The sequence below is a fragment of the Sapajus apella genome, unplaced genomic scaffold (assembly GCF_009761245.1).
Source record: "Sapajus apella isolate SASKATOON/1434 unplaced genomic scaffold, GSC_monkey_1.0 scaffold38, whole genome shotgun sequence".
Taxonomy (NCBI): Eukaryota; Metazoa; Chordata; class Mammalia; order Primates; family Cebidae; genus Sapajus; species Sapajus apella.
Genome location: NW_022436978.1, coordinates 17,919,404 through 17,946,736, shown reverse-complemented (window position 1 = coordinate 17,946,736; position 27,333 = coordinate 17,919,404). Strand labels below are relative to the sequence as shown.

The 27,333-nt window shown below is 45.3% G+C and overlaps 1 protein-coding gene across 3 annotated transcripts in view; it reads right to left on the bottom strand.

Moving 5' to 3' along the window:
* Nucleotides 1-22,454, bottom strand: part of MCF2L2 (MCF.2 cell line derived transforming sequence-like 2) — a 243,153-nt gene extending 220,699 nt beyond the window's left edge. For 2 of the 3 annotated variants that reach the window (XM_032298477.1, XM_032298478.1), the window contains exon 1: nt 21,960-22,452. In XM_032298477.1, coding sequence (XP_032154368.1) covers nt 21,960-22,011 — 52 coding nt within the window. In that variant the 5' untranslated portion in view covers nt 22,012-22,452. Of the gene's footprint in view, nt 1-21,959 lie in introns of all 3 variants that reach the window. The other variant, XM_032298476.1, reaches the window with a different exon arrangement.
* Nucleotides 22,455-27,333: the final 4,879 nt, after the last annotated feature.

Here is a 27,333-nt window from a genome sequence, read left to right as displayed (position 1 = left end):
ATCCAGTCCCTTGTCGTCTTCACCATGACTTAGTATTGTCACTTTTTTAGTCACTCTAATATGTAAGAAGCTTCACTGATGACTACTGATATTAACCATATTTTCATGTGGTTTTTTTTTTTTTGCCATCTGTATATCTTACATCTTCCTTGATAAAGTATCCATTCAAATCTTTTGCTCATTTTAAATTGGGTCATTTGAGTTTTTTTATTATTGAGTTTGAGAGTTATTTATACATTCTGGATCAAGTCCTTTGTCAGATATGCTCTTCACAATTTTTTTTTTTTTTTTTTTTGAGATGGAGTTTCACTCTTGTCATCCAGGCTGGAGTACCATGGTGCGATCTCAGCTCACTGCAAACTCCACCTCCCGGATTCAAGTGATTCTCCTGCCTCAGCCTCCTGAGTAACTGGGATTACAGGCACCTGCCACCAAGCCCAGCTAATTTTTGTATTTTTATACAAACTGAGTTTCACCATGTTGGCCAGGCTGGTCTTGAACTCCCAACCTCAGGTGATCCACCCACCTGGGCCTGCCAAAGTGTTGGGATTATAGGCGTGAGCCATCGCGTGTGGCATAGTCACAAATCTTTTTTGCCCAGTTGGTGGTTTGTCGTTTCATTCTCTTAACAGTATCTTTTTCAGAGAAAAAAATGTCAATGTTACCAAAATCTAACTTAAAGTTCTTTTATGAATCAGACTTTTGGTCTTTGTGACCAACTAAGGACACAAAGATTTTCTCCTGTGTTTTCTAATGGATTTCTAATTAGGTATTACATTTAGTTCCATGATCAACTTTGAGTTAATTTTTCTATATGGAGTGAGGTAAGGGTTCAATTGTTTTGCACATAGAAGTCCAATTGTCCCAGCACCATTTGTTGAAATTGCCATTACATCATACTCCATTGAACTGCCTGTATACCTTGGTCAAAAATCATTTGGCCATATTTGTATGGGACTATTCTGGATTATCTACTCTGCTTCATTGATCTATATGTCTATCCTTTTGCCAATACCACATTGTCTTGACTACTTTCCTTTAAAGTAAGTTTTAACACTAGGTAATGTGAATCCTCCAAATTTATTCTTTAAAAAAAAAAAAACATTTGTTATTATAGTTCTTTTTGCCTACTATAGTATCTCTTCTAGCTGATTCTCGATATCTACAAAAATACATGATAGGTTTTGATTGAAGTTGTGTTTAATTTATACATTGATTTGGGATGAATTGACATCTTAATATTGAGTCTTCCAAGCCTTAAATACAGATGATACGTTAGTTTTATAAACAGAGGTTTTAAAGCCCTTATGAAATATCACATAAAGCTCATTCTCCTCCCTCTTTCTTCTGTTTCTTTTTTAGGTTCTACTACAAAGCCACAGAAAATGACCAGGAAACATGATCTTTCTCTTTAAAATCTGGGTCAGTTTTCCCCAAGGCACTGGGGGAGAAAACGCTCACCTCACACAGGAGGTTTGTGTAGTGGAATTTTCCTTCTCATTTCTGCACCATATGTCAAGGTCTAAAATCCCATTCCACAGCCTGCAGGCCTGCTCCTCCTTTGCAAGCAAGGCTACTTTGGGTTGCCAGAGGGATAAATATTGCAATAGAAATAAATGGAATGAAGAATCGAAGGATGAGGATGCAAGCGTTCATAAGGCCTGTCATTCTAGTCTAGGCCCCGCACCAAACCTTCTTCACAGTGAGGGAGAAGAAACAGGAAAGAGAGAGGTGGTACGGGGCATGGGAGGTACCAGTAAATTGATGAGGCCTAGTAAGGGCCTGTGAAACCTGGAGGTCCTAGGGTGGCCAGAGGACACTTTCAACACAAAGATGCCTCCAGCTCCATTTCAGAGTGTCTGTGTTGCTAGATGGTAAACATTTGCTCTCCCATCTTTGGAAAATTACCTTTTGCACCCCTCATCTTCTGCGTGCATGATTTTTAAGATACTGGGAGAAAGAGATGGATTTGACAACTAAACCAGCCAAGTGCAAAAGAAAGGCAGCCACTGTGAAAACTGGAGGCCAGAGTAGAGAGGCCAGGAGACCACAAGATCAGCCCAAAGTAATCAATTAAAGCAAAGTAATCGAGAGAGGCCAGGAGACCACAAAATCAGCCCAACTATGAAAGAGAACCCTGGGAGGCTAGGGACTCCATGAGCAACCTGGGAATGATGGCCGACTTTCCCTAAATACTCTATCATGTTTGCTTAACGTCTATCTCCCCAGTAGACTGCAGGCTCCAGAAAAACGTTCATTCATTCCTCCAGGCCCCCATTACACCTGAGGAGCTGTGCAGGATGCTGCAGCTGCAGCAGTGGAGGTGGTGCCGGGTTCTGGCCCTCAGGGGCCTATGGCCATGGGCAGGGGTTATGCCCACTCCTTCACACCCCATCCTCAGACCTGGCCCACTGCCCAGCTCCTGCAGGCCTTTAGGAAATGTGGTTAGTCTTAAATTGGGGATTAATGAGGAGAAACAGGCTGAAGGACCTCTTTCCCTGCAGCAATTTAATTAATTCTAGCTTCCCAGGGTATAGAAAAAGAAAGCTAAAATGAATGTGAACTAATCTAACAATACGTAGAAAAAACAGACACATAAACCAAAACCTGAGAGACAACTCATTTTTTTTGTTACCTTTGTTTTTTTTTGAGACGAAGTTTCGCTCTTGTTGGAGTGCAATGGTGCGATCTCAGCTCACTGCAACATCAGCCTCCCAGGTTCAAGCAACTCTCCTTCCTCAGCCTCCTGAATAGCTGGGATTAGAGTTGTGTGCCACCACACCCAGCTAATTTTGTATTTTTAGTAGAGATGGAGTTTCTCCATATTGGTCAGGCTGGTCTCGAACTTCTGACCTCAGGTGATCTGCCTGTCTCAGCCTCCCAAAGTGCTGGGATTACATGGGTGAGCCACCATGCCCAGCCCAGAAGCAACTCTTCCAGGCCCCTGTGCTCAAACATTTTGAACATCTGTAGTTTGTCCACCTGCATATACTCTGTACTTACAACCTCCTCATAGTAAAGTCCTCTAAATACAGGGAGTCTTCTACACTAAATAAAAGCACATAGTGGGGCTGCCACCTTGCCATGATAATGGGACGTTATCACTTTACTAGATTATTAGAATTTTTGTTTAAGACTCTGGTGCTTACATAGGAAGTGCAATTAGGCAACACTCCTAAGCATTTCTTCCTTAACAGGCGTCTTATCTAAGAGTTATGCATTATTACTTCTGCATGTTTAAAGACTACAAAGTAAATCCTCTAGCTTTAGCTAACAGATTTTCTTTGTAAAAAAGTGACAATTAAGTCAACATTTCAAGTGGCTCATAAAGCCCTTGGATTCAAATGAAAATGAATTAAATTATTTATTTGTTTGTTTGTTTATTTTATTGAGATGGAGTCTTGCTCTGTCGCCCAGGCTGGAGTGGAGTGGCGCGATCCTGGCTCACTGCAATCTCCACCTCCCAGGTTCAAGCGATTCTCAGCCTCAGCCTCCTGAGTCGCTGGGATTACAGGCCTGCGACACGATGCCCAGCTAATTTTTGTACTTTTAGTAGACAGGGTTTTACCATGGTGGCCAGGCTGGTCTCGAACTCTTGACCATAGGTGATCCACCTGCCTCGACTTCCCTAACTGCTAGGGGTTACAAGTGTGAGTCACCGCACCTAGCCGATAACATCATTTTAAATATTATTTCCATATCCTCTAGCCTCTCCAATCTCTTCCCCCCCAGAAAAGATCTATGTGAGGAAGGAAAAAAAGTGAGACACCACAGATCTGCCTTCAAGCTTGAGGTCATTATTTCTTTCAAGGCAAAGCTCACTGTTGAACTTTCTTGTCCAGGGAAGGGTTATTGACCATGGAGGCCTAAGCAGAGAATACAATAAATTGAACAACTAGCGCAGAAAGACCAATCCAATTTCTAAAAGCGACTGTTCCCCTTATCCCGCCAATTAAATAGCTTTCCCCTCTCCATCTACCTAAATCTTTCCCTTCCTTCAAGATCAGCTTGAGTCACATCTCATATGAAGCTTTTTCAAATCACTGAAGTTCACAATAACTTCAGCCTCCAAACTCTCACAGCACCAACCATATTGGCAATTGATAAAGCATCAGCTTGTGACTTTTTGCAGTTTTTCTTAATATAACTATCAGATTGGGCCTCCAGTCCAGTGGCCTACAAGCGTCCTCTTCAAACCCTTGAGATCCTTTGTCATCTGGGTAAAGCAGGGACCCATGGGTGACTCAGCTGGTGTTAGGAGCTCAGGACCTCAGATTCCCCATAATTCTCTCCCCATGACAGCTTGTGTGCCATATGCTTGGCCCAGTGCCTTGGTCGTGGTGGGTGCTGTCTAAATGCCATCTGTTCATTGACCAGTGGCACCTTAATGTAGCTATGGTGCCTGAGCACCTAGGCAGTCACACAGGGGAGGTGGCACCCTGAACACAGAGCAAGGTTCCTATTTTTCCCAGGGCCAGCCCTTAAAACTGCCTAAGTATTTTATATTCTTACCGATTCTAAAAGTTGAAAGCATAGGGCCAGCACTTCTCAGATTATTAGACTTGTTTTGGGGTCACTGTTCAGCTCAAAGCCCTCTTCCCTGAGGACTTCTACCCCCATCCCAAGGCCCAGCTACAGCTGAATAAGGAGCCGATCTGCAGAGAAAAGCAGAATAATGGTACAGACACAAGAAGGAGGCAGAGCACAGTGACTGGGCGACACCAGAGAGAGAACGGCTGTCTTAGCTCCTGACTGTGCACCTTGCTGATGAGGCCCAGGGGAGACCTCCTGTTCCTAGGTTCTATGAGATACTCCACAGCCTGGAGAGCACGCAGCATGGAGTAGCAGCGGTCAGGAACTCAGACTCTGAGGCCAAGACCACCTAGGTTCAAATCCTGATCCTGCCACTTACCAGAAAGATGCTCCAAAAGGAACTTTTTTTTTTTTTTCTGGCTTTGTTAATTTGAATTCAATATACATGTTTTTGGTAATATCAGTGTGTTCAATTCCAAAATTTCTTAAGTTTATTTTAATAATTATTGCCTGCCAGTATGAAGTAAGTGCTTCACAAGTCCAAAATGAGATAGTCTTCCTTTTCAGGCTCATTAAAATCAATCAATCCCCATTTCTCACAATAAGCAGAAAGAGCACTTTCACTCATTTAGGAAGAGCTGGTCCACCATGCCAGATCTGGGCTCAGAGGCCGTCTGGCTGGGTCATATTCACTAACACCCAAAGAGAAGTAAATGTGACAAGAGCCTCACCCTTCAAAGAAAAATTCCAAAAAGAAAAATTCCAAGACAAGCAGCACCATTTCCATTTGGATCCCAAATGATTTCGATCATCTGGCAGAGATTTTTAAATAAGCCATATTAATTAGGTGTAATTTTAGCAGAAATGTTAGGCTACCTGAACCATTTTTTTTTATAGGGCACACACACGAGCCTTTGGAACACAAGCCTGTGGCCATAGCTGAGAAGTACAGGAAGCCCTGGTAAGGTGCCAGCTACCCAGACTCCCTGACGTCAGAGATCCCTGCCTTAGCTGGTTCCTGGACAACAAATGACAGGAAGCATTTTCATCAAGCTTAGCATCCTTGAAAATGAATTACAGTTGTTTCACATTCAAGATCCTTGACATCTGGCTAAACACAGAGAAAAACTTTGAGACCCAGTTTTCTGGCATAGCTTGCAAAGGTCGCAGTATGGCAAGCACTGTAACACGCTGGAAAACGCTATGATGAAGGAAGGCTGTGTACACGAATGATGTTTTGTCTGCAAGATGCACAGAAGGTAAAAAGCCAAGGAGATGTTCTGCTTCCACTGGAAGCCAGAATGCTACAGACAGCCTCAGTCCTACCCTAATAACAACAAGAGCTCAGATAAACTACAAAATCATAACTTTTCTTAAATGTATACAAGCAAATAAGAAGCAATCACCTGTAAGTTTTAAATTCATTGTGTAAGACTGACAGTAGACTAATGGGAGCATACAGAGCCCCCAGGAGTCAGTGGAGCCGCCAGGAATTCACAGCCACGTGAATTCTAATAGTGTGTGTGTTTTGAAATGGGGTCTCCCTCTGTCACCCACGCTGGAGTACAGTGGCGCGGTCTCAGTTCACTGCAACCTCTGCCTCCCGGGTTCATGTGATTCTCCTGCCTCAGCCTCTGGAATAGCTGGGATTACAAGCATGCGCCACCACCCCCGGACAATTTTTGTATTTTTAGTAGAGACGGGGTTTCACCATATTGACCAGGCTGGTTACAAACTCCTGACCTCATGTGATCCACCCACTTTGGCCTCCCAAATTGCTGGTATTATAGGCATGAACCACCATGTCCAGCCTTCTCTAATTGTGTATTTAGTGGATTCCTTAAGATTTTCTATATACGAGATCATGTCATCTGCAAACACAGATAGTTTTACTTCCTTTTATTTCCTTTCCAATCTGGATGCATTTCTCTCTCTTTTTTTTTTCCTACTGCTCTGGCTAGAACATTCAGTACAATGTTGAATAGAAGTGATGAGGATGGACATCTTGTCTTGTTCCTGATCTTTAGGGGAAAGCATTCAGTCATTCAGCACTAACTATGATGTTAACTGTGGGCTTTGCATAAATACCTTCTATCCGGTTGAGGAAACTTCCTTTTACTCCTAGAAGTGTTCATTTGTTTTTCATCAAGATAGGGCGTTGAAACTTGTCATATGACTTTTTTGCCTCTACTGAGATGCTTACGCAGGTTTTCCCCTTTATTCTATTGATATATATATATACATTACATTGATTGATTTTTGGATGTTGAACCAACCTTACATTCCTGGGAAAAATCCCACTTGATCATGATGTATAGTCTTTTTTGTATGTTCCTGGATTTGGTGCTAGAATTTTATTGAGGCTTTTGTGTCTACAGTTGACCCTTGAACAATATGGGAGCTAGGGTACCAATCACCCTAACAGTTGAAAATACCTGTATAACTTTTGATTCCCCAAAAACTTAGCTACCAATGCCTACTGTTGACTGGAAGCCTTACCAACAACATTAACAGTGGATTAACACAAATTTTCTATGTTATATGTATTATAAACTGTATTCTTATAATAAACCTAGAGTAAAGAAAATGTTTAAGAAAATCATAGGGAAAATATATTTACCATTCATTAAGTGTTAAGAGGACTGCCATAAAGGTCTTTATCCTCATTGTCTTCATCTTAAGTGGGCTGAGGAGAACGAAGAAAAAGAGGGGTTGGTCTTGCCATCTCAGGGTCACAGAGGAGGAAAAAAAATCCATATATAAGTCAACCATATAGTTCAAACCTATGTTGTTCAAGGGTCAACTGTATACTCATAACATTTAACTTGTAGTTTGCTTTTCTATTGCATTTTTCTCTAGTTTTGGTATTAAAGTAATAGTGATCTCATAAAATGAGTTGTGGCGTATTCCCAACTCTTTTTGGAAGAGTTGGTGCACAACTGGCACTAATTCTTCTTTAAATGGTTGATAAGAATTCACCAGTGAAGCCAGTTAGTCCTGACCTTTTGTGTGGAAGAAAGTTTTTAAAAAATTACTAATTCAGTCCCATTACTTGTTATAGTTCTATTCAGATTTTCTCTTTCTTGAGTCATTTTTGATAGTTTGTATATCTTTAGGAATTTGTCTGCTTTATCTAGGTTACCTTATTTGTTGGCATATAGTTATTTACATTATTCCTTTACAAGTCCTTTTACTGATGTACAGATGGTAGAAATGCTCCCTCTTCCATTCCCTTAAGTCATTTAAGTCTTCTTCTTCCTGTTACTCTATAAAGGTTTATCAATTTCGTTAATTTTTTCAATTAATCAACTTCTGATTGTTTATTTTCATTTTTATTTATTTATAGAGATGGAGTTTCTCCATGTTTGTCAGGCTGGTCTCAAACTCCCGACCTCAGGTGATCCGCCTGCCTCAGCCTCCCAAAGTGCTGGGATTACAGGCGCAAGCCACTGTGCTTGGCCTGATTCTGTTGATTTTCTGCTTTGATTTTCTACTCTATATTTCATTAATTTCCTCTAGTCTTTACTATTTTCTTCCTTCTACTTTAGACTTAGGTTGCTCTTCTTTTCCTAGTGCCCTGAATGTGGAAGGTTGGATTATTGATTTGAGTTCTTTTTTAATGTAAGCATTTTCAGCTATAAATTTCCCTCTCAGTACTGCTTATGTCTTGATTCTCACTCCTCTTAAAGTATTTTCCTTGTGATTTCTTGTTTGACTCATTTGCTCTTTATACGCATGCTATTTAACTTTCACATTTTTGAGAATTTTTCACATTTCCTTGTTGTTGATTTCTAATTTTATTCCATTTTGATTAAGAACATCCTTGATATATTTTCAATCATTGCAAATTTGTTGAGGCTGTTTTACAGTCTAGAACATGGTCTGTCCTGGAGAATGTTCCATGTTCCTTGGAACACTTGAGAACGTTCCAAATGTATATTCTGCTGTTGTTGAATGGAGTAGAGGTCTGGTTGATTTATAATGTTGTGTAGGTTTTCCATTTCCTTGTTGTTCTTCCGCCTGTTTCTTCTACACATTATTAAAAGTGGTATATTGAAGTCTCCAACTATTATATTTAATCATTGAATTGAATTTTTCTTTTTGAGATGGAGGCTTGTTCTGTCGCCCAGGCTGGAGTGCAGCGGTGCTATCTTTGCTCACTGCAACCTTCGCCTCCTGGGTTCAAGTGATTCTCTTGCGTCAGCCTCCCAAGTAGCTGGGACTATAGGCATGTGCCACCACACCCTATTAATTTTTGTATTTTTAGTAGAGACGGGTATCAACATGTTGGCTAGGCTGGTCTCAAACTCCTGACCTCAAGTGATCCACCCACCAAGACCTCCCAAAGTGGTGGGATTATCGGTGTGAGCCACCACGCCCAGCCAATAGTTGAATTTTCTATGACTCTCTTCAGTTCTGTCAGTTTGGCTTCATATATTTTGGAGCTCTGTTTTTAGGTGTTTGTAATTACTATATCTTGCTGATAGACTAACCCTTTTATCACTATAAAATATCCTTGATTATCTCTAGTGACTTTTTTTGGTTTTAAAGTCTACTTTATCTGATATTAGTATCATCATCCCAGCTTTTGTATAGTTACAATTTGTATGATACATCTTTTCCCATCCTTTTACTTTTTTATATCTTTGAATATACTAGTTGTATCTTTGAATACAAAGTGTGTCTCCAGGAGACACCATATAGTTGGCTCTAATTTTTTAAATCCAGCCTGACAATTTCTGCTTTTTGATTGGATCATTTATTCATTCATATTTATTATTATTGATATAGTGGGATCCATGTCTGCCATTTTACTTCTTGTTTTCTCTGTATCTCACATTTTTCTTCATTTACTGCTTTCTTTTGCATTAAATAAAAATTTCCAGTGTAGCATTTTAATTCCTCTGAGAATATTTCATATTTGTTTTAGTGGTTATTCCACAGTTTATCATATAGATCTTATCAAAATCTACTTCTGATTTATACTAAATTAAATTTGAGATACAGAAATGTTACTTCTTTATAGTGCTAACCCCTCTTCCCACTCTGCTACTATTACTGTTACATTATTGTTACTATTATTGCTACTACTATTGATACTATGTCTACATATTATAAACTGAACAATACATTGTTACAATTTCTGTCATATAATTTTATGATTATAGAATCTGAGACAAGAAAGGAGGACATGTATATATTTATAGAGTTTGTAACATTAACCTTACTTACTATTTCTGCTTCTCTTCATCTGTTCCTACGGATTTGAGCTACGCTCTGGAGTCATTTCTTTATTCCAGATGCAGCTTTTCTCCTACCCACTTCCTCTGTGCTGTTAAATATATTATGTTATTGAATATTATAAACCCAACAGTACATTACGGTATATGCAGATGCTCCTCAACTTACAACAGGGCTATGTCTTGATAAAGCCGTTACAGGTCAAAATAATTGTTAAGTCAAAAGTGCACTTAATGCTGGCAACGCAGCAGATAATCCCTGGCTTATGATGGCTTGATTTATGATTTTTCAACTTTATAATGGTATAAAAGTGATATAGTTGGTCCTCTGTATCCGTGGGCTCTGTATCCATGAATTCAGCCAACTGCAGATCAGAAATATTCAAAAAAAAAATACAATAAAAAATAATACAAATTCTAAATATAAAGTACAGCAACTATTTACATAGCATTTATATTGTATTTGGTATAATAAGTAATTTAGAGATCAGGCCGGGCATGGTGGCTCACACATGTAATCCCAGCACCTTGGGAGACTGAGGCAGGTGGATCACAAGGTCAGGAGCCCACGACTATCCTGGCCAACAGGGTGAAATCCCATCTCTACTAAAAAAAAAAAAAAAAAAAAAAATTAGCTGGGCACAGTGGTGCGTGACTGTAATCCCAGCTACTCGGAAGGGTAAGGCAGGAGAATCACTTGAATCAGGGAGTCAGAAGTGGCACTGAGCTGAGATCGTGCCACTGCACTCCAGCCTGGCAACAGGGCGAGGCTCCATCCCAAAAAAAATAATTTAGAGATCATTTAAAGTATTCAAGAGGATGTGCATAGGTTAATGCAATACTACATCATTTATAAAATGGACTTGAGCATCCAAAGATTTTCGTATCCATTGGGAGTACTGGAACCAATCCCCCTTTGATAACAAGGCATGGCTGTATGCATTCAGCAAAAACTTAACTGTAATAAGTCACAAGAAGCTCTTTAACTTATGATGAAGTAACATCCTGATCAATCCATTTTACAGTCAAAAAGTTTTAAGTTGAATCACTGTAAGCTGGGGACCATCTGTACTTTTGCTTAACATAATTGTTTTTTAAATCAGTTAAGAGAAAAAAGAAGAAATATGCATTTACAGTGTCTTTCATAATCACATAATTACCTTTACTGATGCTCTGTTTTCCATATGGATTTGAGTTACTTGCTTTCAGCCTGAATAACCTCCTTTAATATTTCTTAAAAGGTAGATCTGTTAGCAATTAATTATCTGTTTCTGTTTATCCAGGAATATCTTTACTTTGCCTTCATTTCTTAAAGATACTGTATTAGTCCGTTTTCACACTGCTATAAAGATACTACCTGAAACTGAGTAATTTATAGAAGAAAGAGTTTAAATTGACTCATGATTCCACATTGCTAAGGAGGTCTCAGGAAACTCACAATCATGGTGGAGTGAAGGGCAAGCAAGGCATATCTTTACAGGGTAGCAGGATTGAGAGAGAGTGTGCAGTGGAAACTGCCACTTTTAAAACCATCAAATCTTGTTGGCCGGGCCTATAAGTCCAGCACTTTGAGAGGCTGAGACGGGCAGATCACCTGAGATCAGCAGTTTGAGACCAGTCTGGCCAACATGGTGAAATCCTATCTCTATTAAAAATGCAAAAATTTGCGGGGTGTGGTGGCATGCACCTACAGTCCCAACAGCTACTTGGGAGCTGAGGCAGGAGAATCACTTAGACCCAGGAGGCAGAGGCTGCAGTGAGCTGAGATCATGTCACTGCACTACAGCATGGGTGACAAATTAAGATTCTGTCTCAAAAAATAAACAGGCTGGGCAAGGTGGCTCATGCCTGTAATCCCAGCACTTTTGGAGGCCGAGGTGGGTGGATCATCTGAGGTAAGGAGTTTGAGACCAGCCTGACCAACATGGTAAAACCCTGTATCTACTAAAAATACAAAAATTAGCCAGGCATGATGGCATGTACCTATAATCCCAGCTACTCTGGAGGCTGAGGCAGGACAATCACTTGAATCTGGGAGGCGGAGGCTGCAGTGAGTCAAGACCTCACCATTGCACTCCAGCCTGGGCAATAAGAGTGAAACTCCATCTCAAAATAAATAAATAAAATAAAACCATCAGATCTTGTGAGAACTCCATTACTATCATGAGAACAGCATGAGGGGAAACATTCCCATGATCTAATCACCTGTCACCAGGTCCCTCCCTTTACATGTGGGGATCACAATTCAAGATGAGATTTGGATGGAGACAGAGCCAAACCATGTTATTCCGCCCCTGGCTCCTCCCAAATCTCATGGGAGATTTTCACATTTCAAAACCAATAATGCCTTCCCAATAGTCCTCCAAAGTCTTCACTCATTTTAGCATTAACTCAAAATTGCAAGTCCAAAGTCTCATCTGAGACAAGGCAAGTCCCTTCTGCCTATGAGCTTGTAAAATCAAAAGCAAATTAGTTAGTTCCAAGATACAATGAGGGTGTAGCACTGGGTAAATGTTCCCATTCCAATTGGGAGAAATTGGTGAAAACGAAGGGGCTACAGGCCTCGCACAAGTCTGAAATTCAGCAGGGCAGTCATTAAACATTAAAGCTCCATAGGTCACAACATAGTCTCAACTCAGCCATTTCTATCAAAAAAAAAAAAAAAAAAAAAAAAAAAAAAAGATAAAGCTCCAAAATGATCTCCTTTGACTTCATGTCTCACATCTAGGACACGCTGATGCAAGGGGTGGGCTCCCAAGACCTTGGGCATCTCTGCTTCTGTGGCTCTGCAGGGTACAGCCACCACAGTTGCTTTCACAGGCTGGTGTTGAATGCCTGCAGCTTTTCTGGGCACACAGTGCAAGCTGTCAGTGGATCTATCATTCTGGTGTCTGGAGGATGGTAGCCCTTCTCTCACAGCTTCACTAGGAAGTTCCCCAGTGGGGACTCTATGTGGGGGCCCCAATCCAACATTTCTCCTCCACACTGCCCTAGCAGAGGTTCTCTGTGAAGGCTCCACCCCTGCAGCAGACTTCTGCCTGGACATCCAGGCATTGCCATACATCCTCTGAAATCTAGGCAGTTTCCCAAACCTCACCTCCTGTTTTCTGAGCACCTATAGACTCAACACCACGTGGAAGCTGCCAAAGCTTGGGACTTGTGCCCTCTGAAGCAATGGCCTGAGCTGTACATTGGCCCCTTTCAGCCATGACTGCAGCTGGAGTGGCTGGGATGCAGGGTACCATGTTCCAAGGCTACACAGAGCAGTGGAACCCTGGGCCTGACCCATGAAACCATCTTTTTCTCCTAGGCCTCTGGGCCTTTGATGAGAAGGGCTGCCATGAAGGTCTCTGACATGGCCTGAGGACATTTTCCCCATTGTCTTGGCTATTAACATTAAGCTCCTCACTACTTATGCAAATCTCTGCAGCCAGCTTGAATTCCTCCTCAGAAAATGGGTTTTCCTTTTCTACCACATGGTCAGGTAGGCTGTAAAATTTTCAAACCTGTATGCTCTGCTTCCCTTTAAAACATAAATCCCAATTTCAAACCATCTCTTTGTGAATGCATATAACTAAATAGTTTCAGAATAAGCCTTGAACGCTTTGCTGCAGCTGGGCATGGTGGCTCATGGCTGTAACCTCAGCACTTTGGGAGGTCAAGGGGGGTATGTCACTTGAAGTCAGGAGTTCAGGACCAGCCTAGCCAACATGGTAAAACCCTGTCTCTACTCAAATTACAAAAATTAGCCAGCCTCGGTGGCATTCACCTGTAGTCCCATCTACTTGGAAAGTTGAAGCATGAGAATCACTTGAACCTGAGGGGCAGAGGTTGCAGTGGGCTGAGATCATGCCACTGCACTCCAGCCTGGGCAGCAGAGTGAGACTCCCTCTCAGGGGGGAAAAAAAAAAAGAAAAAGAATGCTTTGCTGCTTAGAAATTTCTTCTGCTAGATACACTAAATCATCTCTCTCAAGTTCAAAGTTCCGCAGATCTCTAGGGCAGGGGCAAAATGCCACGAGTTTCTTTACTAAAGCATAGCATGAGTGACCCTTACTCCAGTTCCCAATAAGTTCCTTATCTCCGTCTGAGACCACCTTAGCCTGGACTTCATTGTGTATATCATTATCAACATTTTCGTCAAAAACATTCAACAAGTCTCTAGGAAGTTCCAAACTTTTCCACATCTTCCTGTCCTCTTCTGAGCCCTCCACGTTTTTCCAACCTCTGCCTGTTACCCAGTTCCAACGTCACTTTCACATTTTCAGGTTATCTTTATAGCAGTACCCCTACTCTTCGTTCTAATTCTCTGTATTTGTCTTCACACTGCTATAAAGATACAACCTGAGATGAGGTAAGTTATAAAGAAGTTTAACTGACTCACAGTTCTGCATGGTTGGGGAAGCCTCAGGAGACTTATAATCACGGCAGAAGGCAAAGGGGAAGCAAGGCACATCTTTACAAGGCAGCAGAAGAGAGAGTGCACATGCAGGGAAACCTGCCACTTTTAAAACCATCAGAACCTGTGAGAGCTCCCTCAATATCACAAGAATAGTCTGGAGGAAACCACTCCCATTACCCAGTCACTCCCAACCAGGTCGCTTCCTCAACCTGTGGGGATTACAGTGGGTGGGGACACAGAGCCAAACCATATCAGATAGTTTTGCTGAATATAAGATTCTTGGTTGACAATTTTCTTCCTTTAGCACTTCGAATATGTCATCCTGCTGCTTTCTGACCTCCATTGTTTCTGATGATAGTTGGTTGTTACCCTTATTAAAGTTACTTTGTACATGATGAGTCATTTTTCTCTTCTTTCAAAATTTTCTCATATTTCACTTTCCGCATTTTTTCCCAATAATGTGTTTGGGTGTGGATCTCTTTGCCTTTATCCTACTTGAACTTCATTGAGCTTCTTCGATGTATGATGTTTTTCATCAATTTGGGGAATTTTTTAAAACACTCTTTCTTCCGATACTTTTTCTGCTCCTCCTCTGGCTCCTCTCTTTACATTCCATGTATATTGGTGCATTTAATAGTGTCTCCCATTTTTTAAGGCTCTATTCATTTTTCTCTCTTCTTAAGATTGCATAATGTCTGTCAATCTAACTTCAGTTCCTTGAGTCCTTTGTTTTTCCAGTTCAAATCCACTGTTAAGCTCCGCCAGTAAATTTTTCATTTCAGTTATTTTAGTTTTTTATATAGATAAGGTCTTGCTATGTTGCTCAGGCTGGTCTTGAACTCCTAACCTCAAGCAATCCTCCTGCCTGGGCTTGGGATTACAGGCATAAGCCACCACACCTGGGCTCTCTGAATATGTTTATTGTGGCTATATTGAAGTTTATGCTAAATCTGACATTTGGGCTTTCTCACAGGCAGTTTCTGATGCCTGCTTTTTGTTTAAGGGTTACACTTTCCTGTTTGAAGGTCTCATAAATTTTGGTTGAAAACTGGACATTTTAGGTAATATACTACAGCAATCGCGAATACTGATTCCGCTTCTCCCCGTGTCTAGGGCTTGTTTTTGTTTGTTTGCTTGTCTGTTTAGTGACACAGCTAGACTGTTTGAATGAAGTATATTTCCCTTGAAGTGTAAAGACACCGATGTCTCTCCTCAGACAGTGTTGCTTTGGTTGTGCCTGTAGTCTGTGTAGTTTTAACACAGTTGAACTGCCTGGCTCCCTTTCTGATCTCTCTGCTGTCTGCCTTCGTTGATATCATACCCAGCTGTTAAACTCCACTTACTGCCTGCCTGCCCTGCACTTACTTACTGCCTGCCCTGTTGTTTTCACCTATGCCCTGGACATAAATTGCTCGTCTTATCCAATTAAATTCAGGCAAAGATCATTTTTGAGGCCAATCTTTAGGTTACTTATAATTCTAGTAAGGTTCTTCTTAGCTGCCTCTTCCCCTGGTTCTCTCTGATAAAAAGCTGGCCTATTTAGCTTGCTGCTCTCACGAAGCTACCAGGCTCCTCTTAATTTCTTGCTCTAAAAATCTCCACTGTATTCAAGAGTGCCTTTAGACTTTAACTTTCCCATACTCTGTTTTAGCTAAAACCAGTTATTTTGGGAGGAGCTTCAAATGCTCAATTCTTCCAGACTGTCTCTATTTCTAAGCAAAATCTCAGCCAGGGCAGTAGCCTGGTCTTGGCTTGCCTCTCTCAATGTCAAACCGCCATTTATGCGGGAACTGGGGTAAAAGCAAGCAGGTCTCAGTAGTCTCAGGTCGCTGCACCTGGGATAAAGCTTCTGTCCTATGAGTGGGGGCTAGACGGAAGAAAGCAGACCCTGACCTCTCAGCTGGAGGCTCTGCAGGAACTTGGCCTCTGCAACTTGGAGTTCGAGAAAATAAGAAATGCTGGACACTCCATCCTGGCCAACATGGTGAAACCCAGTCTCTACTAAAAATACAAAAATTAGCTGGGTGTGGTGGTGCACGCCTATAGTCCAAGCTATTTGGGAGGCTGAGGCAGGAGAATCGCTTGAACCCGGGAGGCAGAGGTTGCAGTGAACCTAGATAGCACTCCGGCCTAGAGACAGAGTGAGACTCCATCTAAAAAAAAAAAAAAAAAAAAAAAAAATGAAAGAAATGCTGGACACTTGCCCCTCCTGGCAAGAGACTACATCCCTTGACTGAAGCTGAGGAGAGAGGAGCTGGGAGGGATGAAAGAGCAGGTCAAGCTCAGGTACCACAGACACTCACTATTATTACCAAGATTTAGTAGATTTTCTTGAATAACTGTATTTTTTCATTTGCTGTATGCCCTTCAAACAACTTCCAGAGACTTTAGAAGGCTGGTTTTAAACATAATTTTCACAAAGTACAGTTGCTTCACTGAGGAATGGATCCCCAGGACTCTTCACACTGGCATTTCTGGAAATGGAACTCCAACTCCACAACTGTTTGTTTTTTTGTTTTAATGTAATGAAATGTTAAGGGCAAGAAAGCTTCTGTAGACATGTAAACATTTCTTAACTTTTATTTGGCACTTTTAAATCTGTCAATTTTTTTTTAGGTCTCAAACATTTTGAGTAGCCCTTGAAGAGTCTGTGAACACTAGGCACAATGTCTACAGAGCCTAATGGAAAAAAAAGTCAAATGTAGTCAGATGGGGGAACATGTCCAGCCAACCCCACTGGGCACATTCCCACCTGAGTAGCAGATACCCCACTCTAATCAGACTCTTCTTTCAGTATCAACAGCTGAGGCATGGACCCTAGACATTTCAGCAGCTAACTCCATTGTATAATAATGAGCCACCAGCTGACTGTCTCAGTTTAGTATTCTTCTGGCTACATGTTATAAATGCTGACTGTGTCCCAAAAGTAGCAACCTGGGTTACAGATCAGAGCCTCTGTCACCAAAATAGCCACCAACCCAATCTCCGATTACATAAGGAATGTTTCAAAGGGTATTCTTTTATGCTTCACAGTTAATTGGGTGTAGCCAAACATATGAAGTCATTTTAGAACAATGACAGATCAAAATGTAAAATAATTGCTTCTGATATGAGGGGGCAAGGTGGAAAGTGAGCCAGGTTGGAAACGCAAAACCTCTACAGGGAGTTCTGACATGGACCATCTTGATGACTATGGGTTTCCAGTGACTGGAGGCCCCGTGTGAGCCATATGAGCCCTATCAAAATCCTAGAGCAATCCGAGATGCACGCCTAGGAAGTCCAGGTTGCTCAGTTAGCACCTCCACATACGAACAGCAATACAGCAAAAGTTGCAGACATTTCAACAACTGAAAGGGATACGATGGGGAAGATCAAACAAACCTTTTCTGACACTGAAATTCTGTAAACCAATGTGACTCTATGGTCCAGAATAAAGGGGAAAGGATGGTCCTACATGTGTCCTGCATGGATAAAAACACATCTAGACACTGTGTTCACATGTGAATCACATATTTTATAAGGGTTCCTGACAAATGGACAAAATCCAAAGAAGGCGAACCCTCCAGTGAAGCACATCGCATGAAGAACACACAAAAGGCTTCATGTTTGCTTTAAAATGGAGTTTCGGAGACAAAATATTTACCTACAAATATTTTATAGCTGTCCTTAAAAGTGTAAAAACTGCCTGGTACTCAATACCCCAGCTCCAATCCAAAACACAATCAATCATTCATCTATTCAGCAATCATTTATTCTGCATCTCCTTAGAGTGAGGCCCTGTGTTAAGTGGGTATCTAGGGTGCACAGATAAGTAATGAAGAGTCTAGAGGCAGAGCAGGTTAAACAAGCACACAACCAACCAAGTAATCACAATATGGGGAGAGTATGGGAGGCATCCTGTGAGCAGAACAAAGCTTACTTTGGAATTCAGAGTCAGGAGTCATCACATCCCTCCCACTAGCAAGATCAGAAATGACACCATGAAGGAGATGGCACTGCGTTGGGTTTCAAAGATGTTTTTACTGGTTCTGTGAGGAGAAATACACTAAAGACTTACTCTGTGATAACCTACCCTGGGCGAGCACCACTGACTCCATCTTAGCTGTAAACTCCAGCCTAGCTTCCCCCTCCCTACCACAGCCCCTCTGAGTGCGTAACTGGGTCATGCGGCACTTAGAAGCCTTGAAGCATGCTGTTCCTCACGCCTGTAACCGCTATAACCGAATTCTACTTGGCATACCCCACTCCCTGATATTGTAAGAAAACAATTTCCCTTTGATTATTGTGTAGAAGGAGCCTGAACACCCCCCTTCTTGGTGACACCTGTGCCCGCAGCCCCTTTCTCTAACCTGCTTTTCTGCTTCTGTAAAATTCCGCTTCAGCTAGGCTCCCCCTCCCCTACCTAAATCAAGGTATAAAAGATAATCAAGCCCCTTCCTTGGGGGCCGAGAGAATTTTGAGCATTAGCCGTCTCTCGGTTGCTGTCTAATTTAAAAAGGACTCTCAATTTGGAACTCAGTGTGTGGCACATTCCTTCTAACTCGCTCGGTCACAACAAGTTCAGGTGGAGAGGAAAAGAAGTGCAAATACTCAGAGATGAGAAAAGAGCTAGAAAGCATAAAGGGAGAGAGCCAAAGAACTGAAGAGTTCAAGCTGACCAACAATAGGCACAGACATCTCAGGTATTCGGCGATAAGGCTAGAACTTTATAGGCCAAACAGTGAAGACCTTGCATCTCAGGCAGCGGAGAATGGCGAGGTGCAGGTATTATTAAAGGCTTTGGCATACAGAGTGCTGTGTTTGACTTGTAGTATAGATCAGAGGCAGACACAGAGAGACAGGAGGTTTGCACATGGCTAGTTAGAAGGAAATGAAGTCCCGAAGCAGGAAAGAGGCAGGTAGTGGTGGAAATGGACAGGAGGAAAGAACGCTGTGAGGTATTTCAGAAACTGAATCAACAGCACCCAAGACATTTATGGAAATATGGGAGTGGGTAGGGAGGGATGACTGAATGATCAAGTCTAAGGGATGTGGAAAGAGCAGAAACGCCTGCTGGAGGAGAAACTGACTCAGGGTCAGAGGAGCCCGTGAACACGGAAAACAGTGTGGCTACCCTGGCAAGTGGCTAGGACAGAACCAGGAGAATGTTCTAACCCAAAGCCTTGCTGCAAGCACTTCTTAAACCTTCCCCAAATCATGATCACCTCCTCAGAAACTACTTGATAAGGAAATATCTGAAATGAACAGGCAAGCATAGAGCCAATCCACCCTTGAGAAGCTCCCTGGCTACTCAAGGCGACCCTCCAAGAGGCAGAGGCTGTTGCAGGGTTAGAGAAATGCCCCTTCCACCTTGAGATCCCCCAACAGGACATATGAAGAACTTCCTTCCGGCCTGAGCCTGCCACTCACTCCCCCTGAAACCTTAAAAGTTGATCCTCTCCGAGTCAACTCCTTCATTTATAAGACCTGTTAATAATGAGTTGTAAGATCTGATTTCATTTGTAAGATCTGATAAGAGATAATGAGTACTCCACCCATTTCACAGGTTTTAGTAGATTAAGTATGAGGAGACAGAATGTTGCAAAGCACATGAAACCAAGGGTCATTAGAAGTTGAGAGCAGAAACTACGGCAAATTCATGTGTGTATTCTGCATGGAACTGCCTACAGAAGGAGGGAGGGAGCAAGGTAGGCAAGAAAACAGCACAGCCTGGGCACCACGGGCAGCTAAGCGTGAGTCAAGGAATACTGCCTGCCAGATTTCAAGAACAGCCTGCTCCAGGGAAGTGGCAGGGTCCTTTAAAATCATCCAGGTCAACCTCCTTGTTTAACACATGGGAGGCTTCACCCCAAGGGAGGCCCAGTAACCAACAAAGATCTTAGTGCGTGACAGAGGGACCAGGGCTATGTCCAAAAACCAGAATGTCTGTACAATCACAGTGTACACAGTATTTCTACCCATAGTATTTCACTTATCTTCACCAGTAGCCTTTGAGCTGGGTAGGGAAGTATTACTAAAATTCCTGTTTTTCAACCTGAGGTTGAATGACTTGTCCGGGGAAGGATTCGAATCCAGGTGGTCATGCCCCCAGCCCACTGCTCTTTCCCTATACCACAGTCGCTCACACGTGCTGGGTTTCAGCACAATCATTCCAGCTTTCATCATATTTCAAATTCCAAATTCAGTTTCATTAGAAGTTCTTAGCTGGACACGGTGGCTCACGCCTGTAATTCCAACATTTTGGGAGCCCGAGGTGGGCGGATCACCTGAGGTCAGGAGTTTGAGACCAGCCTGACCAACATGGTGAAACCCTGTCTCTACTAAAAATACAAAAATAGCCGGGCATGGTGGTGCTTGCCTGTAATCCCAGCTAATTGGGAGGCTGAGGCAAGAGAATCACTTGAACCCGGGAGGTGGAGGTTGCAGTGAGCCGAGATCGTGCCACTGCACTCCAGCCTGGGCGACAAGAGCGAAACCGCATTTCAAAAAAAAAAAAAAAAGTTTTTTTTCCTCTTACTTCTCACTGCCTTCAGCCATATTTCACATTCAGCTTTACCTGGTAGGATCTGACTGGCCTTTTGTCTTAAAAGTTCAGTGTCCACATTTGGCACTAGAAACTTTTTTCTAAAACTGAATGATCAAAACTGGGACTTCCCATATAAACTATCTTCACAAAGTATGTCCTCACAAGTGTATCATTTGAGATGTGCATGATTATGAAGCAACTTTTTTTTTTTTTTTTTTTTGAGACAGAGTTTCACTCTTGTTGCTCAGGCTGGAGTGCAGTGGCGTGATCTTGGCTCACTGCAGCCTCCGCCTCTCGGGTTCAAGCGATTCTCCTGCCTCAGCCACCCGAGTTGCTGGGGCTACAGGCATGCGCCACTACGCCCGGCCATGGAGCAACACTTAACACGCAGATACCAAGAAAGCAGCTTTAACAAATGTGTAGAAAATGAAGGCAAATAGTTCATGGCTTTATCAATAAAAGCTGATTTGCATTCACGGGAGGACCTCTAAGTGCAGTCAGCAAGAGGGAAAATGATCCCCATAATTCCGGTCACCCACATCCAAAGGCTCTGAAACTGAATGTACGTCTTTATTGAGGGAGGTCCAGGGAAGGCGTAGGGGAGGAAAGTGCTAAGAAAAAGCTGATTGGGAACTCTCTGGATGTCCTCTCCCCTTAGTCTGTGGGGCCTGATGGTCCATCACAACCCTTATTTCAGGAGTAAGGAACACATGTTTTGCTCCTCTTTTCAACTCAGGGAAGAGGATTAAAATTGCTCAGCCTCTCTGGCTTGCAGAGGTTTCTCAAGGGGATCATCAGGGGCGTCCTGACCCCTCCAGGCCGCACAGTAACAGGCCTGGGGCCCGGCTGCGCAGGGCCCTCCCATGAAACCTGCCTCTCCCTGCACTTTCTCATACACAAGCCGTCAGTGGCGTGGCAGTCATTTCTACCGAATGCACCGGTATTCGTTCCTCTTATGTCCTCTCCTTTCTCAGTAACCCCAAAACCGGAACGTAACTTCCCACTCCCGCCACTCCCGAGCTAAGCAGCTGACGGATGCTAACAGCCCAGCAGCCCTGGGCTTGGGGCTCAGCGGACTCGGCAACCACCTGGCGATAGCGCCTGCCTCGGACCCCCAACCCCCACCAGTGGCGCGCCCCAGGATGCCCCTCACTGGGCGCCGCAGGCTTGACCCAGAGCGGCGAGGCCCAGACACAGCCCAGAGACCAGGTCCCCACCCGCCACGCATACAACGCAGGAAAAATGAAAGCTTCGTTTACCGACATGCGTGGTCACTGCGGCCAGTCGCCGGCTGAGCTCCTGGGGTGGCATTTCTTCTCTTAAGCAAGACCGCACGTCACTGAAAATCCACTCCGTACAAACAACGCCAAACTGTGTCTGCCGCTGCGGTGGTGATGTTTTCACGGCATCCCCGCCCGAGGATGCTCCGCCCGCGCCCTCTTCCTGCCTCTCCAGGCGCGAAACGAGTCCCTCGCCGCCGAGCCCAGCTCTCCCACGCCACGCCACGCGCGGGCTCCCGTGACAGACCGAGTCTGACGCTTTCCTAGCGTCCCAGCTGGACCGGGAGGGGAGCGACCGCTCTGCAAAACGATGCGAGTTGCCACTCTGGCCAGGCGAGCGCCGCAGACTCTAGATTCGCGGTCCCGGCCGCTGGGTCTCCGGCGCCGCCTCCCAGGACTGGGGGGTGAGGGAGGGCCCGCAGCGCGCAGGGACGGCGGCCGGTGGTAGCGGCTCCTCGGCGCCGCCCGTCCCACGCCCCACGCCCCCCACGCTCCACGCCCCGGCGCCGCCCGCCCCACGCCCGCACGCCCGCACGCCCGCACGCCCCATGGCCCCCACGCCCCGGCGCAGCACGCCCCACGCCCCCCACGCCCCGGCGCAGCTCGCGCCACGCCCCCCGACGCCCCACGCCCTTCACGCCCTACGCCCCTCACGCCCTACGCTCCACGCCCCGGCGCCGCCCGCCCCACGCCCGCACGCCCCACGGCCCCCACGCTCCGGCGCAGCACGCCCCACGCCCCGCACGCCCCGGCGCAGCACGCCCCACGCCCCCCGCCCCCCGCCCCCCACGCCCCGGCGCAGCTCGCGCCACGCCCCCCGACGCCCCAAGCCCTCCACGCCCTGCACGCCCCACGCCCCCCACGCCCCACGCTCCCCACGCCCAGGCACCGCCCGTCCCACGCCCTCCACGCCCCGCACGCCCCACGCCCCCCGCCCCCCGACGCCCCACGGGGGCCTCCCGACACCCGACGCCCCACGCCCCCGCGCCCACCTCTTCCCGCCCGCGGGGGCAGCTGGGGGCTCTCGCGGAGGCGCGCACGCGCCCAAGGGCCTCCCGTTTCCCTGCGGGGAGCCCGCGCTCCAGTCCCCGGGGTGGGGGCTACTCACGGTCCTTCCTCGGAACTGTGGGGCGGGGAGGCAGCTACGGAGGCGCTCCAGCCGCACCGGGGTTGGGATCCCCAGACGCGCGCCGGCCGGGTCTCATCCCCTCCTTCTTCCCTGCGCGGCGTCTGCGGAAGAGTCACGGAGAGAAGCGGACTGACCCTGAGAGGTGCTGCCATCCCGCAGGACCCGGGGCGCGAGGCTGGGTGAGGCCCCGCTGCAGGCCCCAGCTCCTGACCCGGGCGCGGCTGGCGTGTGTTTCCCGCCCCCCCCCCCCCCCCCGGGGTGTGCCCGGGGGTTTTTTGCCCCCCCCCCCCCCCCACTGGGGTTGTCCCATGCGGTTCTTGGCCTCCGCTGGCCGCACCTGCGCTGGAGCCCGGCGCGCGGGCTGCGCTCCGACAAAGCTGGGCACGCTTGGGCGCTGTCGGCTCCCCTGCGCGGGCCTCTTCCTTGGTGCAGCTGCGCCCTTGCCACCGCTCCGTCTATTACCAGTTGGGCGCGCCAGTGCTACCTTCTGGAGAGGCTGTAGCGCATCCTCCATGCCGGTCCTCCTCCCCATTAGCCCATTATCCCGTGGTTTCCCTAGGTGGGCCCAGACACTTTCTGACTGGTAGCAAAAGACTAACCCCAGTTCAGCAGAGCTCCACGGGAAACGCCTGAGCAAATGCGAATTCGGTCAGGTTGTCCCCCAATCCTTTCTACAGCTGGAGTCCCTGAATACTCAGCCGGCAGAGTGCTGGGACCACCCATGCGGATGTTCTCAGCCATCTCTTTCCTCTTCTATATGTAAAAAGCCAAGCTGTGAACACCCTGGATCCAATTTCTAGGAGTAGCCACCCATCCCAGGGGGTTGAGGACATTTTTTAATGCTTTCTGTAACAAGTGTGGGCTATGGTTGAGAAATGACGTTTATCTGTGACATGAGATTTGTAGAAAGGTTCTTCCCCCTGTGAAGTTGTGCACTTTGCATTCTGCCTGCAAAGCAGAGTAAGGATTTTTTCTTTCCTTTTTTTATTTTTTTTAGAGATGGGGTTTCACCATGTTGCCGAGGCTGGTCTCGAACTCCTGGGCTAAGCGACCCGTCTGCTTCTGCCTCCCAGAGTGCTGAGATGACCTGCGTGAGCCATCATCCCCAGCCACAGAGCAACCATTTTCACAGCCACGTTTTGCAACAGATTCAAAAAAGGGTTAGAAGGCCGGATGTGGTGGCCCACCCCTGTAATCTCAGCACTTTGGGAGGCTTAGGTGCGCGAATCCCAAGGTCAGGAGTTGAACACCAGCCTGGCCAACACAGTGTAACACCGTCTCTACTAAAAATACAAAAATTAGCTGGGTATGGTGGCACGCACCTGTAATCCCAGCTACTCGGGAGGCTGAGGCAGGAGAACGGCTTGAATGGGAGGCAGAGGTTGCAGTGAGCCAAAATCGGGCCATTGCACTCCAGCCTGGCAACAGAGTGAGACTCCATCTCAGAAAAAAAGGGTTAAAGAACCACAGGAGGGGAGGCAGCTTTCGAATTATATTTCCATGGTGGTTTCTGGCTATTCAAGGATCACAAGTATTTTCAAGCAACCAAATGACATGTTTCCTATTGAGAGTAGTCAGAACCTGGTGCCCAGTCAGAGCCAATTGTGAGTTTTGGTCAGCAGAAACCAACACCTTGTAAAGATGACAATGACGTGGGATACGCTGGGCTGGGAGTATCAGAGCCACTTCGAAGATCCGGTAACCTCAGCTTCCTGGCCTAGGCCAGGTCCTTATGGATGAGAATCATGAAAAGAAAGAAGAGAAGGAATGGAGAAAAGAACAGAGGGAAGAGGAGCTTACAAATAAGAATGAGAACAAAAAGAGATAAAAAGGAAATAAATCACACCCAGAGTGCTGGTCACATCTTTGGTACTTTCACAGTCTTCAAAGGTTTCCATGTCAGATAACTGAGTTCATGTTATGCTGAGATGTAGCAGGCAGTGCCTATCCTTGGAAACTAATTCTGCTGTAATCTCTAACACTTGCTCTCTCAGGGCCTTCACTGCTTCCCCTGGGCAGTAAGAGGGTAGCTCTGTGACCTCCAACTTCCATTTTCCAGCTCTGAAATCCTATAAGTAGAATTAAGAAGAAATGACCAGCTGGGTGCAATGGCTCATGCCTGTAATCCCAGCACTTTGGGAGGCCAAGGAGGGTGGATCACCTGAGGTCAGGAGTTTGAAACCAGCCTGGCCAACATGGCGAAACCCTGTCGTTACTAAAAATACAAAAATTAGCCAAGTGCGGTGGTGGGCACCTATAATCACAACTACTTGGGAGGCTGAGGCAGGAGAATTGCTTGAACCCGGGAGGCAGAGGATGCAGTGAGCTGAGATCAGCCATTGCACTCCAGCCTGGGCAACAGAGTGAGACTCCATCTCAAAAAAAAAAAAAAAAAAGAAGAAATGACCACATAGTGTTCAATAGCCCAAACCTTCCTTGTTCTTCCAAGAAAATGGTCATTGTCTCTTTCTTTTGTGAATACTGACATCCTTTCTGTCTTCTTCCTTTCCACCCTCCCACCTTCCCTGCCTGCTTTTCTCCTTCCTAATTATGATCTCTTATATTATGCCTATTTTTTTTTTTTTTTTTGAGTCGGAGTTTCGCTCTTGTTACCCAGGCTGGAGTGCAATGGCACGATCTCGGCTCACTGCAACCTCCGCCTCCTGGGTTCAGGCAATTCTCCTGCCTCAGCCTCCTGAGTAGCTGGGATTACAGGCACGCACCACCATGCCCAGCTAATTTTTTGTAGTTTTAGTAGAGACGGGGTTTCACCGCGTTGACCAGGATGGTCTCGATCTCTTGACCTCGTGATCCACCCGCCTCGGCCTCCCAAAGTGCTGGGATTACAGGCGTGAGCCACCGCGCCCGGCTATATTATGCCTATTTGTGCTGTGGTTTGAACGTGTTCCCGAAAGTTCATGTGTTGGATCCTCAATGCAACAGCATTGAGAAAGAGGACCTTTAAGAGGCAATTAGGTCATGAGGGCTCCACCCTCATGAATGGATTATGCCATTATCTAGAAATAATCCTGGCGAGAGCCTGATAAAAGGATGCGTTTGGTCCCCTTTTCTCTTCCTGTCACCCCTGTGATGCCTTCCACCATGTTATGATGCAGCATGAAGGCTCTCACCAGGTGCAGCCCCTCAATCTTAGAACTCCCAACCCCTAAACCATGAGCCAAAGCAATTTCTGTTCACTATCAATTGCCCAATCCATGGTTTTCTGTTACAGCAGCACAAAATACACTAAGACATCTTGGCTGGCAAAATCAGAGAAACAAGCTGGAAAAGGCTGCTTCCTTCTCCAGTGAACCAATTAACAATCACTCCTATCTACTGAACATCTGTTATGGTTGTGATAGGCAGTATCAGGTACAGCAACTACCACCGCCATATAGCAAGTGACTGTTGGTCTAGCATGGCGTTAGACATTTTACGAACACCGTTGACGCCTCACAACAGCACCCTGCCTCATTTGCAGGTGCCACTGTAAAGGACCAAACTGTGTAGTAAAAACCTAGACCATTCTCTGCCTTCCAGAAAGAACTGCCCAAGCTCCACCTCCCTGTAGGTGCCACCTCCCCATGGGTGAACGGTCAGTGCAGCCTCTGACAAAGGAATGACAAAGGACCTACCTTGGATAGCAGTGGCTGGCCCTCCAGCCTCCTCAGCTCCTGGTGCCACAGGTGAGGGTGGAGATTCCTGGGCACCAGGAAGGCCCCCAGTTTTACCTACATCTGCGGTTCTTAAACTAGCAGCATCACGTGGGAATAGAAGTCATTTTTACTAAAACACAGATTTCTGGGCCCCACCTCCAGGATTCTGATTTAGTAGCCTGGAATGGTACTCAAGAATCTTCATTTCTAACAAGTCCCCAGGAAAACTGATGGTACTGAAGTCCTGGGATTACCCTTTGAGCACCACTGGCCTAGACTATAGCTCTTCAAACTTAGATTGCAAATCTTAGTATGATTGTGTTATGGGGATTGCAAATCTTAGTATGATTGTGCTGTGGGGAAGAGATTTGGTCTTTGCCCCAAGGTCCTGGCATACAGCTCCTAAAGCTCAGGAATTTCCTGACTGATAGTGTGATAAGAGTGTCTTTTGTTCTAATGAAGAGACTCTTAGCAGATCCCTAGATAGCTTCAGAACACAGCCTGGTCACCAGAAAGACTAAGCCTTTGTAGAAGGTTGGAACTCTCGGCCTTATCCCCTAGCCTCTAG